The sequence below is a fragment of the Cryptosporidium muris genome, genomic scaffold, assembly GCF_000006515.1.
Source record: "Cryptosporidium muris RN66 scf_1106632373469 genomic scaffold, whole genome shotgun sequence".
Lineage (NCBI taxonomy): Eukaryota > Apicomplexa > Conoidasida > Eucoccidiorida > Cryptosporidiidae > Cryptosporidium > Cryptosporidium muris.
In genome coordinates, this window is record NW_002196581.1 from 266,872 (window position 1) to 290,767 (window position 23,896).

The following is a 23,896-nucleotide window of genomic DNA, read 5'->3' on the forward strand; positions in this document are numbered from 1 at the left end:
TTACCCCGCTATTAGGTTTTTAATATATTCATTTTAATAATTGAAAAAATTTGAAACTAAAGTAGTAATTGACCATGGATAATCGTTCAACTGAAAATGAAGATACTAAGGCTAAAGATATTCATATTAAGGATAATAGCAAGACTTTTGTAATAGGTATAATAAAGATGATAAATCCTTATGAAGGGTTCTTAACAGTTAGTAGTGAATTCAATAACATTGTTGAACCATATGATGTATATATAAGTGGATGGAGAAATTTGAATGGGGCTATTGATAATGATAAAGTGGGTGTTGAAATAATTGGTCTATTTACTAGAAGGTATAAACAAATAATTAAATCAAATGAAACTCAAATTTCATATATTAAGGAGAAAGTCAATAAATATTTGAAATCTAAGACTTTACTATATGAAGGAAAAGTATACAAGATATATAGGGATGATAATAAAAGATATATAATCGGCTATTTACGTCCAATATCATATTTATATAAGAATTTTAATGAAAAAAAATTGCGAAATAATAAACTTTTAAATAAAACTGAAATATTAATAAGAAATTCATTAAATAGCAATAATAAGAGGAAATATCGTCAAGACTTAATTGAGACGAAATCATGTATTACCTATACAACAAGGCAAGTAGTATTTGTACCATTATTAAAAGTATATCCTTTAATAAAGATTCATTTAAGAAATAGTGTAATTAAAAAGTTATTGGCACCATTTACTTCTAATATTAATGATACTAAGAAGATTCCAATACCATTAAATATTTTATATACTTGTAATATATTACAAGGAACATCAACTTCAAGATATATAAAAGGAATATTAGAAGGTATATATGGTTCTATTGAGAACATTGGAACTCAAATGAATTTTTTAATGGATGATTATAATGTTAGTGATCATTTAAATAACAGTGATGCTTGTGATGATGAAGTTAAAGATGTAAATCCTGAATATGATAAATATAGGAAATACTTTGATCCTAATAAATATCGGGTATTTACAATAGATCCAAGTACTGCACGTGATTTAGACGATGCAATTCATATAGAATGGAATGAATCAGAACAAATTTATGAATTAGGAGTTCACATAGCAGATGTGTCATATTATTTAAAAGACAAGAATGATCTAATTGATATAGTTAAAAAATATTGTACAAGTATTTATTTACCACATATAAATTTTCCAATGTTGCCTGGTTTCTTATCTAGTAATTTATGCTCTCTATTACCTTCTGTTAATCGTCGTACACTTTCTATAATTTTTAAATTGGATAAATTAGGGAATTTATTAGAAGATGTAAAATACTATCATGGTACTATATGTTCACTATGTAAATTTTCTTATGAACAAGTAGATGAAATTTTGTTACGAATTTATTATCTTAAATCTAAATTTTCAAAACGTGATATGAATAATTTATTTTCAATTATTCGAAATGATACTAGTATAAATAATATACTAAAAGATGTAAATTTACCTCAGAGATATTGGAAAAAGCTATTATTAGATATTTTTAATTTACAAAAGTTAACTAATATATTAAGAAATAACAGAAGAAATAATATGGCAATTAAATTTAGTCAGATGAGAATAAATTATTATATTACAAATGATAATAAAAAAGAAGATGATGATCAAGATATAAAATGTAAAAGTATTACTTTTAATGACAATGATTATGGAGAATTACAAGAATATAAAACTACTGAATTTCATGTTCATTTATTAGTTCACAATGTAAAGAATATTCAGAAATCTTTAGATTCGAGTAAACTTAAGCATATGTCAGTAGAAAACAAATATTCAATTTCTCATTCTATTATTGAAGAGCTTATGATAAAAGCTAATCAATTAACTGCTGAATATCTTATTAATAATTTGGACTCGAAAGTAGTTCTTCGTTGCCATGCTGAAATTGAAAAAAGTAAATTAAGTAAATTAATTAAATATTTAAGAGGAAATGGTATGGGTAATATTTTTGGGGATTCAAATGATAGAAAAACATTGTTTGAAGGACTTTGTAAGGTTGAGAAAGTATATGGATATGTTATTTATAATGCAATTTCAGAATTACTTAGAGACATATTTAAGAGAGCTAAATATATTTCATTGGACCTTTCTTCAAATAGTATATTAAATGAAGCTCACCATTATGCCTTGAATGTACCATTCTATACTCACTTTACATCTCCTATTCGCCGTGTTGCAGATATCATAGTACACCAACTAATTTATTATTCAATGCATAATAGCCAAAATAAGTTAGATAAAGATAGTTTGTCATCTAATTCAAACAGTGCAAAAAAGTGTAAATCAAAAAATAGTAAAATTAAAGATGAATTTGAAGTTTTATTTACTCAAGATGATATTTCTGAGATTTGTAATAGTGCTAATAAAAAGTCGAAAGCTAGTAAAGATTTACAGAGAGAGGCCGAGAAGATGTTATTTTCTTATATTTTGAAAAAGCAACGTATGGATTATCCAAATATGTCCTGTGTTATTTGTACAAAGAACTTTGGATATATAAAGGTAGTATTAATGTCCCCAACAGAACAACATAATCTCTGTATGGTAACAGATAGTGATTCTAAATATTTTAATAGTTTTAAATTTTCAAATAATAGTATTAATTTACCTCTTAGTTACAAATATCATAAATTAAGTAATCAATTTGAGGTTACATGGAGATATTCTGATGAAATGGTTGATAAACTTATCACTGACATGAATTCTCCTACTTGTAAATATAAGTCAGCTATTCAACAATACTTTGACCTTATACAAAATATATCTAGGAGAAATAAATTCTATCATCTACCAAAGTGTAACACTGACAAAAGAAGATTAATTCAAATTGTAAATATATGGACTTTTTTGCCAGTATACATTGTTCCTATTAATTCTATCCCTACAAAATATGTACTTGTACCAATACACCCTTTGGAATATGCTTATTATAAACAAATATCAATATATAACTAATAAATTGATATTAAATTACAGCTCATTCCAAATTTAGAATATTGGGATCTATTGAGTTAAGTGTATTCACATATATACACCTAGAGAAGTACAGAAAACCCATTATACCCACGAAATTACTATATATATTAACAGATTCAATAATCCTTTACTTTGAGTTAATCCATTTGCTTATCTATTTGTCACAAGCTTTAGGGGACATTGCAGCTTTTACCCGCTTATTAAGAAGTATCGAGACGGGAAACGCCAGGCGGTGGAGTCATGCAAAAATTTAGACAGCAGAATGTAATAAATAGATACAGATTCCTTAAATAATTATAAAGAGTCATAAGAGAACACTAAATAGGAAATGGCGATAAATCCTGCATTTATACCACGAGAATTGCACGAAGTATATGCACCTGATGAATATGATACAGAAAGTAGTATTATAGCATGTAACTTTCCAACTGGTACAAATATTGAAGAGTGCCGAAATTTTATGTCATGGATTGGTCCAGTAATATATATTGCAAATGCACCGTCTGTTCAAAAAGAAACCAACTTCGTTGTGGTATTTGCAGCACCAGACTTTGCAATAAAAGCTATCCAACAATCTCAGCTAATATACAATGAAGGGTATAAAATATATTGTCGACTTGTTGATGAAAAACCAACATTATGGAGTAATATAGTATCATATTTTCATAGTGTAGATCAACAATATGGAACATCTGAACAAATATCAAACTTTGTAAATGATACTGCAGGTAAGTTTAATTTTTAGGGTATATAGTTGAATGTAACTTCGAATGACATATATATAACAAATAAAGTAATTCTAAAGTTTTGGGAGAAAGCAACAATTTTAACTAATACTATCATTTTATAATGTAAATCGTTATGAACGGATATATTGAAGTGCTTGCTTGAATATTTAAAACACTTCATTTTATTAATTTCTTTTACTGTTTTTTAGCACCAGCTGTTTATAATACATCAAATAAAATTCAAGTTGGCATTAAGGAATTAGTAAACTCTGATTTATCCAATCAAGTTACCAAAGGTATTGCGAATGTTTCCAAACAAATAAAGGAATCAGTTGAAAGTGCTGCCGAGACATTGTACCCGGTATAAATTAGGAGATATCTATGGATATTTATTACTACGAAAATAATCATAGAGGAGTAGAATAACTGCTGCTAAGAATTGGAAAGTCATTATGTAAAATTGATACCTGTATTTAATTCACATTGAATTACATCATGAATAAAATTAGATTTTAGAATAAAAAGACATCAATATCTTACCTTCTCGACCTATTGTATTTTTCTAATTTATCCAAGTGATCTTTAGAATTATCCATTGATTCTATTGTATCTCTTGCATTAACAAGTATTGATGAACAAACTTCTGATTGTTCCTGTATTTTTGTTGAAAAAAAGGTCATTAAATTTGAAATTTCATGTAGTTGATCTTGTGATGTTCTTAATATATCTAAATCTGATGTAAAGTGAGCTAATAAATCCTGGGAGATTTTTTGCATTTCAGGAGTTAATCCATCATCCGGATTTATATTGTATAAATCTTGTTCATTATTAGCTTTGTTATTTAACGATGAATATAAAGTACTATATAAGTATTTATTATTAGCCACAAATCTCTTATTCTTTTGATATTGATGCTCTAATTTTCTTGTCATCATTTCCTGTACTTTAGATGTTAATTCTCCTAATAGTGTATATATGCATGACACTATCATCCTTCTATTCGCTTCCAATGCCTTAAGTTCATCCTTATCTAATATATCTGGTTTTATGAATTTCTCTAAATTAACTATATCATCCTGACACTCTTGTACCTTATTAGTTATAGAAGAAGATAAATCTAAACTTGAATCTTTACTAGTAACTAGACTTGCTATATCCTTTATTTTAGTTTTTTCTAACTGCACAATTATATCCTGAATTTTATAACACTGAGTAGGGAATTAAATAACAATAAGAGAATATAAGAGATGTTGTAACTTATAACTCACAATTTGATTGGCTTTTACTATAAAAGGTGAAACCTCATTATTATTATTTATATAGGGTATTTCACATAACTCAAAAAAGTCAAAAGTCCTATCCATCATTCAAATATGCATATATATTAACTTTTCCCTTATGTATCTTATAAGTATCATTTATTTTTGATTAATGCCGAACAACTTCCTTCACATTAGTATTTATTACTTATTACACGGGTATCGAAATAATAAATGGGCGCTTTGTTGTTTACCGCCATTATTATCTTAATATTTTTGGAATATTTCTTCTATTGTAATAGTAAATAATGGAAAGTATACATCCTAAGAACAAAACCATAGTAAATGGTGAGGTTAAAATAAATTATGGGCATAAATTCTTTACAAGTGATGAGAATTCTAACTATATATTACATATCAATGATAGGTTTAAACATAAAAAGAAGAAGAGATCTTTGAGCCGTTCTATATCTCCTATAATTCAAGGTATGTTTATAGATCTTTTAAATAATCGCAATTATAATACATGTAAGACTTTATTTTCCTGTTTTTTAGATATCGAAGAAGGTGAAATATACAGTACTACTTCTTTAGATGATAGTTACGATAATATATGTAATGTAAACAAAGATCTTATAGATAAAACAATAGATATACCTGAAGAATCAGAAGAGCCCACTGTTGAATATTCCCCAGTAAGTCTATTTTCTGGTGAGGATGATCTTGTAGAAATCCGGAGAATAAGAAGGAAAAGACTTTTGGAACAGTTAAAAGAGAAGAAATTGCATTTTCCACCTAAAGACATAAATAATTTATCTGAAATAAGTGATAAAAAGGAACAATTAAGTGAAAAGGAATCTAATGGTAAATTTGATGAAGAAGATTATGACAAAGAAATCCATATTAATGCTGAATCACAACCAAATTTAATGAATTGTTTAGTATTAGATAGCAAATATAGAGATGAAAAATTCGCTTTATATGAAGAATTGCAAAAAAACTTAACAATGGAAAAGAAAAAACTTCAGAATTTTATTGTTCAACAAAGGAAGATGGAAGATTACAAACTTGAAAATAATAAAGAAATAATGGAGAATTTGGAAATAAAAGATGATGATGATATATTTTCTACAAAGTCACCGATATACATTAATAAATCGTCATTAAATAATGAAGGAATAAGAATAAATTTATTAGAATGTGATGATGAAGAGGGATATTATATTAGCTTCATTGGCGAAATGATTAATGACAAATATAAAGTTATAAGTAATAGCACTGGTAGGGGAGTATTTAGTAATGTAGTAAGATGCCTTGATATTATAAATAATGAAGAGGTAGCAATAAAAATTATTCGTTCTAATAATATGATGAAAAGAATAGGAGAAAAAGAACATTCCATTTTAACTTTATTTATTAATTCACCTAATATAGTTCAAACTAAGGCAAGTTTTATTTATAGAAATCATTATTGTATAATTTTGGAATGGTTAAATTGTTCACTTAGAAATTATATTGAATCTGGTTGTAAAGTAAATATTAATCTATTACAGTTATACGCTAAACAAATGTTTACTGGAGTCAATTGTATACATGAGAAGAATTATATTCATGGTGACTTAAAACCTGATAATATTTTGATTGATAAAAATACCAATATACTAAAAATAAGTGATTTTGGAAGCGCATTAGAAGTTATAGGAAATGAACCTACTTGCTATTTAGTTAGTAGATTTTATAGAGCTCCAGAAATTATTCTTGGATATTCATATAGTCAACCAATAGATATTTGGAGTATTGGATGTACTTTATATGAATGTTTTACTGGTAATACGCTATTTTATGGCAAGACTAATAATGATATGTTACGTATAATAATGGAATATAAAGGGAAATTTCCAGTTAAGATGTTGAAACAGGGTATATTTACTTCAAGGCATTTTTCTAATTGTTATAACCAATTTAAGTGGATAAATTTATCGGATGGAATGTTAAAAATTATTCAACAATTTGCACCAAAACAGAATATATATAATAATTTATTGAAGGCCTATTGTGAATCCCATCCTTATAAAGAAACTAATTCACTAGATTTTCAGAATTTAAAGCTCAAGCAACTAGCTGATCTTATAGAAAAGTGCACAATTCTTGATCCTAATAAGAGAATTAAAGCACCTCAAGCACTAAATCATTTATTTTTTTCAAACTAATATACTTTATAATTTGTTTAAAATTTTAGAATTATTTTTATTTCTTAATTAATTTTTTTATTTATAGATTTGAACTGATATTTTCGTTATTAATTCTTTTATTTACTATTTCTCCTGTATTTCTCTTGTGTGTAGATGAATATTTAACAAAGTTTATTAATTCTTCCAACTTTGCTTTTGTTAGATTATCTTTTATAATATCTGAATTAATTTCATATCCTATATCTACAAGTGTATATTTTTTTTTAATGGACTGAATTTCATCTAATAATTTCTGTTTAATTTTATCATTAATAATTTTGACAATTTCATTCTTTAACAACGAATAAATTACTTGCATATATATACTGAGCTCAGATGAAACACTAAAAGAATCATTATTTAACTCTTTACCACTGTACTCAGGCAGAGTAATTGATAACATGTATTGTAATAATTCAAGTATTTGCTTATCGATATTCATTTTTTTACAATATTTTGGATACTGTACAGCTGAAAGCATTAAACATATTATTCCATAGAATTGTGGATTAAATTCCTGGGTATCAATTTTCATTTCTTTATTATTTGATAGATGAAATCTAAATGCTTGACTAATTTGAATAATACCAAATACTATTAATTTATTAATATTTTCTTCATTGTAGGATTTAAAACAAGTACTCCTGGAAATATTTGATATGGCATAATTAAATGTATCAAATAATGCAATTGTCAAACATTTTAAATGATTAATACTAATAGTAATAAATAATGATATGAAATATAAAATCATTTGTTTATCACCAGAAGATGTATACATTGAACAATTATCTTTAATTCCTTCATAATTATTCCCTTTAATTAGCTCAATAATATCTTGAATTAAAAAGCACATCTCTTTTTTATGAATATTATCTACCCTACATATTTCACAATTATTCCTTATACTTTTATACTCTTTATAGAAAATCTTATTGATTACATGTTGTGGTTTAATTAGCACTTCAAATTCATTACAGACATTATTACAATAGACAAAATAAATTAATGAATTTAAAGCATTTTTAACCATCATAAATTGATATGAATTATTCAATTGAAAACATAATAATAACTTACAAAAACCTCTTAGAGATATTGAAGTTAGACGATAAGTTGCAAGTTTCTCGGAACTAATTATACTCCATATAGTTTTTAAAGCTTCCATTGTATTTAAATCATTCTGAATATCATATGATAAATCATTATATTTATTTGTTTGTCTTATAACTATTATATCAGTAATAGCTGATACATAAAGTTCACATTGCACAGCTAGTAGAAGTGAATCTGATAAAATAACCTCTTCCAGTCCTTTCTGATTATTAATGCAATTTTCCAAATCTTCTAATGCATTTTTCAAACCTTGAATAAAATATGATAAACGATTTTCAACAACTAAACTTGTGTCCAAATTTAATCTCTCTTCAAAAATAGATATCAAAGCAATGCATCGTACAAACAAGATCTGGGGAATACTAGAATTATCATTAAATTCCAAAAAAAAAGATATGCAAGGCCTTAGTATGTTATTTGACCAATAATCTATTACGCAAATAGACATTGAATCTACCATAGATAAAGAACCTTCAATTATAAATAGTACACGCATCCAGCGTAATTCTAATATATCCCTTATTGAATTATAAATAGAGTTATCACATTTTACTGCACTACATGATCTGTTAGTTCCTCTTTCCAATTTCAAGTGCTCCAGAAGAGTTTTTGAAGATAAAAAATTTAATACAAACTGATCTTCAAAATCATGTGATGTACTTACAATTATATCATTAGATTCAGGTTCAATAATATTATTTATTATACATTGGATTTCATTTATGAATTTTTTATCATCTATGGATTCAAAAGAATCTTGGCATTTATGAAATAATTGGAGAGATGACCATAATGCAGAACGATGCAAGAAGTATGCAACCCATTCACCACCTTCAGGAATCCTAACTAGAGATTCTAATGGTGTTAATTCTGTCTCCAAGGAATTCCATGAATCTTCAATTGGGCAATGTTGAATACACTCTTTTGCAATATCTTTGAGAGTACCTCTTATTTCAGGATCGCTTAAATCAATACTATTAGCTATTAATAATATTTGTCTTATTACAAAAGGGTTATTTGAATATGATGATATACCCTGAATTATTTCATTATAGGAAGATAACCATAAAAAATATTCATCATATATTATATCAATATTATTTTGTATAGTAATGCGTAACAATAACAATTGTCCAGGTGATATCTTTGAAAATATATTACTTGAATCTCTAAGATTTCCAATTTTATTATGAAAAATTTCATTTAGAAATTCTCTTATATTATAATTGCAATTCTTTATTAAATGCTGGAAAATTAATTCTGCTGTTGCTTCAACATTAGGAGTTGTTATATCATTAGTATTTGTAGTAGCAAAAAACATATCCTCTATAAAATTTTTTAATGCACAACCTAGTCTTAATTGACCATTATTTCCATAATTATTCAGAATATAATTTAATAAAAAACGAATAGCTACTTTTATTATTTGCTCGTCCCTATCATTTAAACCAAATTGTATAACTATTAAGATATGAGACCATTTCATTTCTTTATTCATCATATTATATAATAAAATGCAATTCTTTTTTAATACTTTAAATAATGATTTTCTTACATCTGGACTTTTGTCTAGTAATCGTGATAAATATACTGTCAATTCTGATTCTGATAAGCTTTCAATTGATAAACTAATCATAGCTTTTATACGTTCATTATGATATTTTGAATTACACAAAATATCTAACAAACCTTCTTTACATTCATTTAATAAACTAAGACATTCAATAGCACATATTCGTACTAAAGATGACTTATCACTAGTTGCTAATATAAGAACTCTTGAAAGCCAGCCTTTAGATATTTCAAATTTTAAATCAAGATCTTTAATTATTTTCAAAAATATTTTAAAGGTTATTATACTATTTATTCTTACCTTAACATCTTTAACGTTTGTCCCTACCAAAAGTAATTCTTCAGTTAATTTATTTATTAGATCCAACTTCTTATTTTTATATAAACAAGCAAACATTACTAACAAATTCATAACATTCTGTATTTGCAATTCTCTTAAATCATACTCCTTAATAATATGAGAAATAATATTAATGCAAAATTTTTCGCGATTATCCTTATTAACATAATTTTCTAACAATTCTAGAGCTTTATCCCTATCAATAATACCCAATTGAAATCTTTCAAATATGGTCTCCATTAAACAGACAATAGAAATCTTTTGCCTTAAAGAAAATATATTGCAAAATAATAAGGAAATTCAAATTTAACCCCACATGCACTACCGGTATAGGACAACACATGCAAAAATGTTGCCCGCCCACACCTTAATGACGAAGATAATGCGTGTAGTGAAGTATAAAAAAATTGTTAACTAGTTAATTTTAATATATATATGAAACTAAAAGGTTAATGACTAGGAATTAAGTAAATTCATTAACTCATAAAAAGAGACCATTCATCTTCTAGTACTTGAAGCTGTTGTAAAGTACAGGTGCAATTAGTTAGGACAACTCCACAGGTTGCACAAAGAGTCCCCCTTCGCTTCTTACTTTCACAACGGTATTCAAATAATTTGGGGATATCTAAAGAAGTATAAGCTATTAAATCCTCAATTACTTCAGATAAAATATGCTGTGTACTAATGTTAGAGAATACATTATCATGTGAAACATATGGTACTGTAATATTGATATATGGTACTTTAGCAATAAAAAAAAATAAACCTGTTGATTTCTCATATGAATGAAAATCTAAGTTTTCAAGGAAAGTAATTCGTTTTGTATAATTAAGTGAATTCTCAAGTAGTGAGTACCTTTGAAGCATAGAATGTAATCTATAGCACATACGCTTCTGTGAGTCATCATTACCAACTGTAGAAAAACGAACAAAGACTTTTGATCCATTAGATGTAACTAGTAATATCCGAAATTCAAAACATTGCTGAAAATTTCGTCTCCTTTCATCTACTGGATATGTATACAAGAGTAAACCCAATAAATTATATGGCCAACCACTATATTTGACAATCATGTTGTTCTGAAGTGGATCTGACAATACTGGGATACGTAAAATTCGTACAATATTACTAAGTGTTTGATTATTTTTTAATAATTTGAGTAATCTAAATGAAGTTTTTGATGTTGGGAATAAGCGAGATAATGAGTAATTTAATTCATGTGATGATACTCTATCATATTTATGAACGCGTAACCAAGAAAAACGAAGTATAGATCCAATTTTTATATTATATATATCATCTAACGATATTCCAGATGGTAATGTAAGTAAACTACAATATGGGATATATTCTGATAAATCAAAGTTTATTTTTAAACTATCTGACTTTTTAGATAACTTATCAATTTTCTGAAATTTCCAATAATCCATAACAAGAACTCTACATTCTATATTAATTTTGCGTGTTGAAAAATCTGTCATATTTTCTATACTATTTTGACTAAATCCTTTAGCTACTGCATCCATTATTTGATATGTTTGATCATTTAACCAATCCATTTCAACTTCATCACGTAATATTGAGACTCTCCTATTATCATCATCTCTATCAATTATTTCCTTATAACAAATTGGAAATTTATACAAAACAATTAATTGAGTAAGGAATGATAATCCAGCACCTCTTTCTACTAACATTTTGTCATTTTTGCTATTTTTATCTATTTCTGGATGATATTCAATAGTTGAAAATAAATTATGTAAACGAAAAATTAGTGGGCTAATATGAAACCCTAACTTTGTACTTTTTGATTTAGTTAAAGGTCTTATTAAATTTAGCCCAACATTAAGTGTTGGTATATCTCCAATTGAATATTCTATTTCTAATGGATGACCCAATTCAACATTGCTTTTCCAAGTTGATCCACATATAAAAATCTTTGATGGAAATGTTTTGATTGAGCACTTTAAATTTCCAAAATCACAGCAAATTTTAATTAAATACCAACCATCAGTACATGTGAATATAACTTTGCTATTATCACAAATTCCATCTATGATTCCTTGCTCATATGTTAGGACTTTCAATGCTAAGGGAACACTGACAGAAATATCTCCTTCGCAAATCTTAACAATTGCAGAACGCTTAGCCTTGAAAAATTCACAAATAGCCCTCTTACAAATACGATGGAATACTTTTTGAGCCGATGGAAAATTCAAAATGTTATCTATTGAAAAAAACAGCTTTTTAAAACAGTTCTTATTCATCTTTAATTCTGATAAATCTTCCATTTTTAATTTCTGCTTTATATTCCTTATCCAATTTCTAGATTCAGTGTATAACACTATTAAATATTGGATATTAAACCATCTATCAATATATTTCTCAATGGCTTTTGGAAATATTGGATATTGCTTGATAAAGTTTTTGAACTCTTTCAAAATATCCTGATATCCAATATTTCTGTAGTGAATTTGATTATTTAATTGCCTTTTTTCTAAGATGAACTCATAAATTAAGATATTTTTGAGAGGGTTCATCAAGATTAAAGTTGGTTTTGATGCCTCCAAGTGTTTTTGTGCAAATCTCACTATTTGATAATCGGGATAAAATAACGGAATTTTCAAATCTTCTATTGTAATTTTTCTAGACTGCCTAATATCTAAATATTGATTTGTTACATATTTTAGATCTTTTGAGTTGCTTAAATCTGTATGATATTCTGGGTATTCTATATTCAAATCTTTAGAACTTCCATTATTTAAAATTTTCAAATTTTTAATATTATCCTTGTTTCCATCCTCAGTTTCTTTAAGAGTTCTTAATGAAAATATTATGTTATCTTGAAATTCCAAATTGACATGTTTATCATATTTATATTGAGTACTCAATTCATCCTCAGTATATCCAAACATTGATCGTGCCTTTGTAATACTTGTTTCATTTATATTAATCTTTTTACCACTTCCTGTAGAAAATAAACATTGGGATGAATCTTTAGAATTATTTATATTTGAAGTAGTTAATTTATTATTATTAAAATTATCATCAAAATCATTATCTGTATTAAGTATTTTCTTAGCCTTTATTATACTTGTTTCATTTATATTAACCTTTTTACCACTTCCTGTAGAAAATAAACAATGGGATGAATCTTTAGAATTATTTATATTTGAAGTAGTTAATTTATTGTTATTAAAATTATCATCAAAATCATTATCTGTATTAAGCATTTTCTTAGCCTTTATTATACTCGTTTCATTTATATTAATCTTTTTACCACTTCCTGTAGAAAATAAACATTGGGGTGAATCTTTAGAATTATTTATATTTGAAGTAATTAATTTATCACCACGAATATTATCAAAATTACCATCAGTAGTAAACATTGTTCTAGCTTCTAATAAATCAGTTTGACTCCCCTTTGTCTTGGTATCTACTATAGGAAGAAAAACATCAGAATAACCAGAACAAATCTCACTAGTTTGCTTATTACAATTTGAAGAGAATTTACTAATATCAAGGCTTTTTTCATTGTTGCCTTTATCTAGCAATGTTTGTGTTACTTTTGTAGTATAAATATGATCTACATCTAATGATTTACAAGCGGCCGAAGTAATAGGTATAGATAAATCCATATCTTTAACTTCTAATTTTAATTCTGTTCTATCTTTATGTTCATTATTTATATTTCTTTCTTCATTAATTAAGTCAGAATACATTATATTTGGAGTAGATGCATCTATACTATCTTTATTATAATCAGTAAGTAGAGATAATAAAGTGTTATTTGTTTCATCATTTAGCTCTGTATTTTTAAAGTAGGTTAATTCTTGTAGTATACTATATTCAATTTTTAGGTCTGACGGTACATAATTCCCTACTATATCCCCATCTATGACAGTTTCAGAGTCTTTTAAAATATCTTTTGCTTTATTTATAATTTGGTTAGGTAATTCAATTCTATTACTTCTTTCTATTGATTTAGTTTTGTAATTTGTAATATCCAATAGTAATTTTACATTACTTTTTATATTATTAGGGAATTCCATTTGATACGAAGTAGTCCCAATAATGTCGACACATTCTTTTAGATTTCTTAACTGTAATTTAGAGCAAGGAGAAGATTTTACACCACTTTGGTAGTTTTCTTTCTCATCAGTACAAGCTAACTTATATTGTTCTATATTCAAATTTAAATGCTTAACCATCTAAAGTATAAGATACATCGAAGTGTGGATATTAAATTATCAAGTTTAGCTAGCTTTAAATAAAGCATACTTTGTGCCCTCTTCTCGTTCTGCTTGTTTAAAGCTAATTACCCTCGGAATAATTACTTTCTAGTACAATGCTAGTTTAAAGAGCGGGAGCAGCATGCATAATAGAATGATTGGTATCTCTTCCCCTCAAATATTACCGGGTTATTCTCTTTTATTTGAAAAGAAGAAAAATATGGACTGAACGGGAATCGAACCCGCGATCTTTTCGATGCGAACGAAACGTAGTACCACTATACTATCAGCCCGAAATACTCCCCCCCTTCACCTAATTGGTAATCAAAATAACTAAAAGTAGAATACAACTACCTGAAATTACAGTAGTATAAAGAATATTAAACTCAATATTTAAGATTAAAACTTCTTATTTCTACACTAATTTATTTTGTCTAAAAAGGTTAGATATTATAGATATCAATTCAGAACATGGAGTTACTTGCAAATAAATAAGAACGTAGGAAAAATGAAAAAATACCAAGAATTAAACCACCTATACAACCCCATATACACTGAATAGCAGTATGATCCTCTACATACCACCTAGCCCAAGGTACAGGACCACTTATAAATACAATGAGAGTTCTAAAATAAAATCCTGATTTAAGACTAGTTGCATTAATATGTTCAAGTATTATCCATATCAGAAATGAATAAGAAGCTACACAATGACTTGAAGGCATACCATAAGAGATACAAGTAGAATTTGGTGGCCTTGGACTTCTAAATATCTTTTTAACGAACAGTTCATTAATTAGAGATGAAAATATCATCATTATAAGTCCAAAGGCTGGTATAAAGTTATCAGCTAATACAGCCCATCCAAATAATGCTATACCTATTATATATGGAATAAAACTATAGAATATAGCGAGTATATTTTTTCTAGTGTATATTGGATGTATGGACACTGAAAAAATTCCATATGAAATATTGCATTGATTTGAGATTCCATTAGTAGTAAAAACTGTTGAACGTCCTAAATTTGATATAATACTCTCAGGATAAATAATACCACATTCTAGATCATGCCATAGATCAGCTGATGATTTCCAATATTGCTCCAAGATCTTATTTGTATTTATTGTAGTATCCCAATCATTTTCAACCTTATTATTGATAGTTGGAGTAAAATTTGAAGTTACAATACTTCCCGATCTATTTTGCCTTATATTTCGTAAGCTTGGTAATCTTTCATCTGTTATAGGTGTTTTGGGAGTAGATGAACCATTGCTCACTATCATAATAGTTAGAATACATCCAATATATTCATAAGAACATCCAGTTCATATACACTCAGTATCAGATAAAAGCCTTGCAGTTATATTCTCTAAATATATAACAGATCCTCCAGTTCTTACAACTTTTATAACTTACTCTTATATAGGATATAAGAGAGAATAATCAATAGATTGTTCTAAACACCACCATTCTCTCTCTTCTAAATGGCGCTCTATTATTTATAGACGGTCAATACTTACCGCTAATAATACATGTTAAGGCGGAGATTTATTGTAATATAATAATTTAAAAACAAAATTATACTAAACACTTAAATAAACATTTGTATACACGTATTATTCCATTATATACACTTCCTAACTAGCTTATAGTGTATATACTTTTTTTAACTTTTTTGGAATAAATACTTTTTAATACTAATTAGACAATCAATAAGACTGTCAACTATTTCATATTTTAAATTAACTCTTAAATTTAGTATCCCATTTTCAATCCAAAAATTTCTTAAATTATCAAAGTCTTTATCATCAAATGTTAATAGATATGATTGTAGAAGTGGATGTTGAAATATTTTAAGCATTAGGATAATCTTGATATGTTTATCTAACATCTTCTCATCAATCATAGGATTTACTTGAATATATAGCTTAATAATCTGTTGATATGAGTTACAACTCTGTATATATGTGATATCTTTAATATATTGAGCTAATAATAAATGTAAAGCTGATTTCCATATTATTGATTTAGATGGAAATGCTATTGGGATATTGGATTCAAATAAAAATTCGAAATATATATTTGAATTATTAAAAGACAAAATTGATGGAAAAATTTCATATTGACAATTATTACATAAACCCCAATATTCATATTCTTGTTTAATTATACTAGTTTGAGATATATAATTTTGAAATTCATGCTTATGTATTGTGATATTACAACAAGTACAAATACATTTAGAATTTGTCATTGAAAATTTACAATAAATTTGTTTTTTTGGAATTCTAATATTCATATAAATTATATTTTTTATACCAGTATTAATATCTTTTTGTTTCTTTATATCACTTATTTTAGATTTCTCAGTTTGGAAGTCATTTTGAATAACAGAAGAGATTGTATCATCTAATATTATTTTTTTCTTAGTAATATCCTTTGCAATCTTAAAATATAAATCCTTTTTATATTTATTATTTGGAAAGGTTTCATGAGAAGATTGTGGTGAAGAACATGAAGAACTCATATCATCTTGATTTTGATGTAAATGAGAACAAAAATTAGTATTTTGATTATAAATAGGATAGTAGCACATATGATTTGAAGGTTGAATTGGGTATATATGAGGAATGAATGGTTGATAGGTTGATATATATGAAGGATGTAAAATATAAGGATTAGAAGAATTTTTTAGATATTTATATTTTTTATTTTTAAATTTAGTATGAGTATTTTTAATTGAATTATCACTTCTAGAATTATTTAGATCAGAATCATTTTTGTAACATTGATTATTTATGTTAGTTTTAGATTTTTTAATATTATCTTTAATTATTTCATTAGTATTAATAATATAATCATTTCTATGTTCCTTTAAAGTATTAAGTTTAATATTCATCTCCTTTTCTACAATATCCATTTCCCTTCTTTTAAGTTCCAATTCTTTTTCTTTTAAATGAATATCATCACTTTTATTATTTGAACAAATTACATACTGGACTTCTCCAATTACTACTGTTTTTTTTAGTTTATTTTTGTTTTCTGAAGATTTATTCATATTATTTACAACTTTGGAATCAGAATTTTTATGATTATCTAATATATTATATTCATTTTTAGAAATAATATCTTTAGAATTAGAATTATTTTTGTTAATATCTATATTTTTATTTGTTTTATTTTCCTCTATTATTGTAGTTCTATTGTTATTATTCCTACACATAATATAATATATCATGCCAATATATTTATTAGCAATTAATGATTTATTATTGAAAAAATCTTTATCATTCATACATTCATCACTTTCCCATCTAAATAATGGAATACATACTTTCCAAACACAATCTTTTTGGGGTAAAGGACAATAACCATGTCCTAAAGGATAAACTCTCTGATTATTTAAGAAAATACATTCAACAATAATTTCAAAATAATTTTCAGGATCATCTATTTGCACTATTGGTATTTTAATTTCAATACCTTCCAATTTATTATATAATATATCAGTATTGGTGCATTTTGAAATATAACTAGAATGATTATTATCTTCTCCATAATCATATCCCCACTTTATTATATTATTATTCTCATCTATTCTAACCTTAATATTTGAAGATTGCTGTATTTTTTGACGAGTTAAAATACCATTCCTAATTTTAATTGTAATTCTTAAAATTGATTCTTCAATTTTATGAAATTGTCTTATAAAATTTCCATCTATTTTAATATAATATACTTTAAATGATAGCATGACATCAGTTCCTGAAATATCTAAAATATCTTTAATACCCACTTCATGTTTCATTTCCTCCCATCCACTTAACTTGTTTACAAAATTCAATATATGAGAATCTTTCTTAGAAGTACATGTACTAGAGGATTCCAATCCACTCAAAGTATCCATAGATATAGATGATGAATGTATAGAAGTAGAATATGGCCCTGATGGAATAGATATAAGTGAAGAAGCTGATTCATTATTATGAAATGGATCACATTGACAAAGTATCTTATTGAATATTGCTGAAGTAAAAGATGTCTTTTTTAAACTATTTACTTTTCTACATTCTGGACAATTAGTACAGCAACTTGATGATAAACTAGAAGATTCAAAGAAATTACTTGAATTACTGCTTGTATTTTTTGAAGAACAGTTTAATGTACTTAATGATATTTCTGACAATGAATGTGTATACTCTTCACTTGTGTTAACATGAGAAAAAAAAGGTAAAATTTTATTTTCAGTACTTTCATTATTAATTTTAATATTTTTTGTATTTCTATTTATTTTATTATCTTCTATCTCAGAAGATTTTGGGGGTATTGGTGGTATCCATAACTTTAAAGTCCTAGAATTAGATAAATTTAATTTTCTACTTTTACTTGGTTTCTTATCTGTACTTTTAGGTTTATCGCGCCACCAAAGAGGAATTTCTTCATATAATGATTTAAAACCCATCCAAAATGTAAATTATTCAAGGGACTTTTTTTTTTCCTCTAATTCACCCATGCGTGTATGTCTTTGAATAGTAATCTAAGAAAAAATCTCCGTATAGTATAATAATATCAAATCTCTAATGTATATTATATATATAATTGTATACAAAAGAATTAATTTATGGTTTTAAAAAATTAGTAGTGTTTTTATATTGCATGCAATGTCCATTATTTATTTCTTTAATTAAATGCATGTAATGGCGGGTATAATAAATATAAGCGGCAAAAACCATAGACAGTTTTAGTAGTATTCATTAACATCAAAGAAATTTCAAGGAAAACTATAATAGTTCAAACCCTTTTTATCATTTTTTTTTAATATATATAACACTTTACCTAATTCCAAATATTAAGAATATTTACAGGTAATATTAAAGAAATACAACTTGTTCAGATTATAACTTTATATTTAATAAAAAAGTTCCTATTCGTATAAATTAGTGTGGTTAAATTATAATCTATAAAGTTATACATCTACTTAAAACTATAAACATCCTTATTAACAATAAATAGTTCTAATAAGGGTGCAATATTTATATCAACTTCGGTACCCGTGATTAGCGCTATAATTAATATATTTTTAGCGCCAATTAAAAATTTATTACCAGTTAAGTTTTGTCTTCTTGAATTATGTTATCTGGTAAATTATTCTAATATTATTATCTTTGTGTGAATATGATGCATTTTAAAAATATACTTATTTTCTCTATAATTATTATTCTTTCACAATTCTTGGCTAAGGCAGATAAGTTAGAAGAACTTATTAAATTTTGTGATGACAATTTTAATGGTCTTGTAATATTTAATTATACTGGATATCAATATTATGTCTTAAATGACTCAAGACCATATGATTTAATTATATTATATACAGGTACTTCTAAATCCTGTCAGGGTTGTATTCCATCTACTACGAATTATGAAAAAGTTGCAAGGAATTACTACAACCATGAATTTAAAAATAATCCTAAGGCAATTTTTGCTATAGTCTATGTTGATAGAGTAGAAAATATTATGGCTATTCATGAATTAAGGAATTTGCCTGCAATAATATATATAGAGTCAACTAAGAAATTTACATCTAATTCTTTAACTTTTAGAAGAGATAATCAATGGAGAATACCAGAACAAAAAGATATTTCCACTAATGCAATGCTTGGATTTATTAATAAAAAGACAGGAATGAATATTACAATATATATATCATCTAAAGAAAAAATATCTAGACTTATATCTTTATTTATAGGTTTAATATTAATTATTGTAATATTTTGGCAACTTGTTCTTCTAATAAGAAAGAAACCATTTATTATTATGATTATTACTGTTATTATTTGTTCAATATCAATGTCTGGTATGGTATATAGTATCCAACATGGTAGAAAACAAGCTAATGAATTTTTTGTAAGAAATCCAAGAATACAAAATATGACTGAGGGTATTTTAGCATCTATTTTAATGACAAGTGCATCTCTTATACTCTTTTTAATCCCATTTCTCTTTAGTAATAAACTCAATTTTAAATTCTTCAGAATACCACGTTGGCTATCTCCATTATTTATTGCAGCACTTGTCTCCACATTAATATCTATACATTATGCATATACAACTAAAGTAGGGTGGTACTCACCAACATTTTATCCACCAGAAGGTTACCTAAAGGGTCCTCTCATAGTTGATAGAGGGAACTCATTCTAGTAAATTTAGTTCTAAGGAAATATTAACATTTTAATTAAGGACAATTTATAAATGAAATTTATAACTCTAATTATCTAACATCTTGTGGCGTTTAGTAACGCCTATCTAAGACTTTCTAATATAATAGCCTGATTACTACATTGTACTTATACAATGGCAAGATTAATCAGCTCCATATTCCCAACAGTCTCATAAGATTATTACGAGCACCATCTTTGTTCATGTTTTTTCTTATTTCTTCGTGACAGAACTAACATAATATTATGACAGTTTAACCACCAAAACCATATAATGTTTTCCCCTGTCTCTTTAGGGCATGAACTACATCCATAGCTGTAACAGTCTTACGCCTAGCATACTCGGTATAAGTAACGGCATCCTTTATAACACATTCAAGGAACGTCTTTAATACACCACGAACTTCTTCATAAATAAGCGCAGAAATACGTTTCACACCACCTCTACGTGCCAAACGGCGAATAGCTGGTTTTGTTATACCTTGGATATTATCACGAAGGACTTTACGATGACGTTTAGCACCACCCTTACCTAAACCTTTACCTCCTTTGCCACGACCAGACATTTCCTGTTTTTCTGAATATTTCTAAATATTTACTTCTATTAGATGGAGTTCGAACTAAACTGCGCTCGACTGATATTAAGATTTCGTTCGTATATTAGCTATTAAGGGGGTTTATCTAAACATTTCCACACTTTCATGTGGAATATAATCGCGAATACGTACGTAACTCTTCTGTCTCCAGTTTTATTTCAGTGGATATAGTCCACGGCATTTTGGCGGTAAATATTTTTAAAAATCCCGTCTTTACCGGGTATTTATTCCACACTATTTTGTAAAATTAGATCTACAAATTATATACTAAATTTTTTTATATTATTTACAAAATATATTTATATGAAACTTGTCTCATTTATATAAATATCCTTACTATTACTTTTTATTATATTTATAATATTCATAATACTTTTTTTTTCTCTATTATTATTTAATATTGTAATGGCGCTTAAGTAACTTTACAATAGTCATCCCTAAGTTCCGAGTTATTAGTCTTATTATCTTTAGATGTTGTTATTAACAATAAAATATAATGGCAGAACATCTTGCACGTATTATTGGAACTGAGGAGGATCGTGTTAATTGTCCATTTTATTGGAAGATAGGAGCCTGTAGACATGGTGATCAATGTAGTAGAAGTCATTATAAACCAACAAATAGTCCCACAGTAATTATTCGTCATATGTATGAAAATAGTCCTATAAGTTTAGCAATTGCTGAAGGTCAAGTTGTTGATGATAAATTAGCTGATAATGAATCAGATAGATTTGAAGAATTTTATGAGGAGATATTTGAAGAATTAGCAAAATATGGTGAGATCTCAGATTTACTTGTTTGTGATAATATTGGTGATCATATGATTGGAAATGTTTATGTTCGTTATACTAATGAAGAATATGCTAAAAGTGCTTTAGATAAATTAAAAGGTAGATCATATTCAGGTAAACTTATTGATGCTGAACTTTCACCAGTTAGTGATTTTAAAGAAGCACGTTGTAGACAATTTATTGATGGATGTTGTAATAGAGGTGGTTATTGCAACTTTATGCATATTAAACATATTCCTAGATGCGTAAAAAATAAGATTTTTCAACAAATGTATAGGGATCATCCTGAATATTCTAAGAAAAAGTCTGATAGATATTCAGATTATAGACATGATGATTTAAAAAGGGAATTACTAGATGATGATGATAGATATGATTATACAAAACATACAAAGTATATAAGACAATCATCTGAGGAAAGAAGGCAAATGATTGAAATGTGGAATAAACAACGAAATATTAATAATCATTAATATTTAATATATAAATATATAATAAGATACATCTACTAATTCTTTCTTTTATTAATTTAAAAAATTATTAATTAAATATATAATAATAAACTATATATCTTCCATAAAACAAAAATCTTCCTAACTTGTTAACTTTATATTAAAATAAAACTAATCTGAAAATATAAAATATTTAATATATGTTAATATAAATTGAATATATATTAAATACAATCTTTATTTATATATCATTGTTTTTGTAATATATTCATAAAGTTTATTATTGTTATATATCTTATTAATTTCTTAAGTAGATGGCTTTAAATATAAACATTACTATTACAAAGATTACATAATTGTTTGTTAAAACATTTACTATGTACTGGTAATCGGCAATGTGAACAGATATAATTATTTGAAGGTTCTAATATATCACCACATACAATACATTCTAAAATTTTATCTGAATTCTTTTCACGACAATTGATACATATACGAACATTAAAACGTTTATCTATAAACCTCAAATATGAAGTATCTTCTTCAATTTTATCCTCAATATTATATTTAATATTACCCTGACAAAATGCACAAACATAACAATCATCACATATCCAAATCCCTTGAGGTACAGAATCTAAAGTAGGATATAAGCAATAAATATGAAATGCTCTATTACAAACATCACATAATACTTGATAATCTTCACGACCACTTTTTCTACAAACAATACAACCATTACAATCTGAACAGATCCATTTAGAGTTATTTATACTAACTTTTTCAATTATTGGATCACAACAAGTTAGATGATAACTTTTTTTACATATACTACATTCTATAAAATCCTCTGTATTATTACTTCTAAATGGATTGTTCATACATTTATAGCATTTAGATATACTTGTTTCAATTCTCTTATTCATGTCCATTTGATATTTACGCTTTAATTCTTGAGTATACCTTTCATTAAAATTATTTCTTTCTCGTTCTACAGTTAATTTTACTTTTTTAAGATATTCAATTTTAGGATTTGTACGAATATCAGAATATTCTGCTAATAATTTTAATAGATGTATAAAATTTGTAGAAGGTAAAATACTTTGAGATAGTGATTCAAAATCATCAATTTTATGAAATGAATAAGATTTAGAACCTTCATAACATGTACAATATGTTAATCCTGTATATTCACATCTTAGATGATATTTATTAGAAAATATATTTAATTCATCCATTTTAAAAAAAATATAAAAAAGAGAATTACCATATTATTATAATCTTATATATATATATATTATTTTAACAATATTATAAGTAAAACCTCTTTAAATATTT

The 23,896-nt window shown here is 26.2% G+C and overlaps 12 protein-coding genes and 1 non-coding gene across 13 annotated transcripts, besides 19 other annotated features; 5 read left to right on the top strand and 8 right to left on the bottom strand.

The window, feature by feature from the left end:
* The first annotated feature begins 16 nt into the window (after positions 1-16).
* Positions 17-52: a sequence feature (AT_rich).
* A 22-nt stretch (positions 53-74) lies between these two features.
* On the top strand, positions 75-3,002 carry CMU_011660 (RNB-like domain-containing protein; the record flags this gene model as incomplete). The annotated part of the gene is made up of 1 exon (XM_002142528.1): positions 75-3,002. One exon carries the CDS (start codon positions 75-77, stop codon positions 3,000-3,002), a length of 2,928 nt encoding a protein of 975 aa, XP_002142564.1.
* Positions 485-573: a sequence feature (AT_rich).
* Positions 1,946-1,974: a sequence feature (AT_rich).
* Positions 2,609-2,654: a sequence feature (AT_rich).
* Positions 2,972-3,020: a sequence feature (AT_rich).
* A 331-nt stretch (positions 3,021-3,351) lies between these two features.
* Positions 3,352-4,118, top strand: CMU_011670 (uncharacterized protein; the record flags this gene model as incomplete). Its single annotated transcript, XM_002142529.1, has 2 exons — positions 3,352-3,751; positions 3,961-4,118. The coding sequence occupies 2 exons, from the start codon at positions 3,352-3,354 to the stop codon at positions 4,116-4,118; spliced, it is 558 nt and encodes a 185-aa protein (XP_002142565.1).
* Positions 4,119-4,287: 169 nt separating this feature from the next.
* Positions 4,288-5,115, bottom strand: CMU_011680 (uncharacterized protein; the record flags this gene model as incomplete). Its single annotated transcript, XM_002142530.1, has 2 exons — positions 4,288-4,959; positions 5,020-5,115. The coding sequence occupies 2 exons, from the start codon at positions 5,113-5,115 to the stop codon at positions 4,288-4,290; spliced, it is 768 nt and encodes a 255-aa protein (XP_002142566.1).
* A 203-nt stretch (positions 5,116-5,318) lies between these two features.
* CMU_011690 (protein kinase domain-containing protein) lies at positions 5,319-7,220 on the top strand (the record flags this gene model as incomplete). The annotated part of the gene is made up of 1 exon (XM_002142531.1): positions 5,319-7,220. One exon carries the CDS (start codon positions 5,319-5,321, stop codon positions 7,218-7,220), a length of 1,902 nt encoding a protein of 633 aa, XP_002142567.1.
* Positions 7,201-7,286: a sequence feature (AT_rich).
* CMU_011700 (uncharacterized protein) lies at positions 7,282-10,509 on the bottom strand (the record flags this gene model as incomplete). The annotated part of the gene is made up of 1 exon (XM_002142532.1): positions 7,282-10,509. One exon carries the CDS (start codon positions 10,507-10,509, stop codon positions 7,282-7,284), a length of 3,228 nt encoding a protein of 1,075 aa, XP_002142568.1.
* A 236-nt stretch (positions 10,510-10,745) lies between these two features.
* On the bottom strand, positions 10,746-14,480 carry CMU_011710 (BRCA2 family protein; the record flags this gene model as incomplete). The annotated part of the gene is made up of 1 exon (XM_002142533.1): positions 10,746-14,480. One exon carries the CDS (start codon positions 14,478-14,480, stop codon positions 10,746-10,748), a length of 3,735 nt encoding a protein of 1,244 aa, XP_002142569.1.
* Positions 13,026-13,057: a sequence feature (AT_rich).
* Positions 13,292-13,315: a sequence feature (AT_rich).
* Positions 14,481-14,722: 242 nt separating the features above from the next.
* Positions 14,723-14,794, bottom strand: CMU_011720. Its single transcript has one exon. It is a non-coding gene; the product is annotated as a tRNA-Ala (tRNA).
* A 171-nt stretch (positions 14,795-14,965) lies between these two features.
* On the bottom strand, positions 14,966-15,787 carry CMU_011730 (uncharacterized protein; the record flags this gene model as incomplete). The annotated part of the gene is made up of 1 exon (XM_002142534.1): positions 14,966-15,787. The coding sequence occupies one exon, from the start codon at positions 15,785-15,787 to the stop codon at positions 14,966-14,968; it is 822 nt and encodes a 273-aa protein (XP_002142570.1).
* Positions 15,788-16,050: 263 nt separating this feature from the next.
* Positions 16,051-16,087: a sequence feature (AT_rich).
* Positions 16,088-16,170: 83 nt separating this feature from the next.
* CMU_011740 (uncharacterized protein) lies at positions 16,171-18,966 on the bottom strand (the record flags this gene model as incomplete). The annotated part of the gene is made up of 1 exon (XM_002142535.1): positions 16,171-18,966. The coding sequence occupies one exon, from the start codon at positions 18,964-18,966 to the stop codon at positions 16,171-16,173; it is 2,796 nt and encodes a 931-aa protein (XP_002142571.1).
* Positions 16,794-16,822: a sequence feature (AT_rich).
* Positions 17,190-17,227: a sequence feature (AT_rich).
* Positions 17,316-17,363: a sequence feature (AT_rich).
* Positions 17,587-17,718: a microsatellite.
* Positions 18,741-18,806: a sequence feature (T-rich).
* Positions 18,967-19,303: 337 nt separating the features above from the next.
* Positions 19,304-19,332: a sequence feature (AT_rich).
* Positions 19,333-19,679: 347 nt separating this feature from the next.
* On the top strand, positions 19,680-21,110 carry CMU_011750 (OST3 / OST6 family protein; the record flags this gene model as incomplete). Its single annotated transcript, XM_002142536.1, has 1 exon — positions 19,680-21,110. One exon carries the CDS (start codon positions 19,680-19,682, stop codon positions 20,700-20,702), a length of 1,023 nt encoding a protein of 340 aa, XP_002142572.1. The 3' UTR covers positions 20,703-21,110.
* Positions 20,311-20,339: a microsatellite.
* CMU_011760 (histone H4, putative) lies at positions 20,974-21,285 on the bottom strand (the record flags this gene model as incomplete). The annotated part of the gene is made up of 1 exon (XM_002142537.1): positions 20,974-21,285. The coding sequence occupies one exon, from the start codon at positions 21,283-21,285 to the stop codon at positions 20,974-20,976; it is 312 nt and encodes a 103-aa protein (XP_002142573.1).
* A 287-nt stretch (positions 21,286-21,572) lies between these two features.
* Positions 21,573-21,717: a sequence feature (AT_rich).
* A 94-nt stretch (positions 21,718-21,811) lies between these two features.
* CMU_011770 (U2 snRNP auxiliary factor small subunit, putative) lies at positions 21,812-22,579 on the top strand (the record flags this gene model as incomplete). The annotated part of the gene is made up of 1 exon (XM_002142538.1): positions 21,812-22,579. The coding sequence occupies one exon, from the start codon at positions 21,812-21,814 to the stop codon at positions 22,577-22,579; it is 768 nt and encodes a 255-aa protein (XP_002142574.1).
* Positions 22,562-22,863: a sequence feature (AT_rich).
* A 15-nt stretch (positions 22,864-22,878) lies between these two features.
* Positions 22,879-23,796, bottom strand: CMU_011780 (PHD-finger domain-containing protein; the record flags this gene model as incomplete). Its single annotated transcript, XM_002142539.1, has 1 exon — positions 22,879-23,796. The coding sequence occupies one exon, from the start codon at positions 23,794-23,796 to the stop codon at positions 22,879-22,881; it is 918 nt and encodes a 305-aa protein (XP_002142575.1).
* Positions 23,764-23,896: part of a sequence feature (AT_rich) that runs on past the window's edge.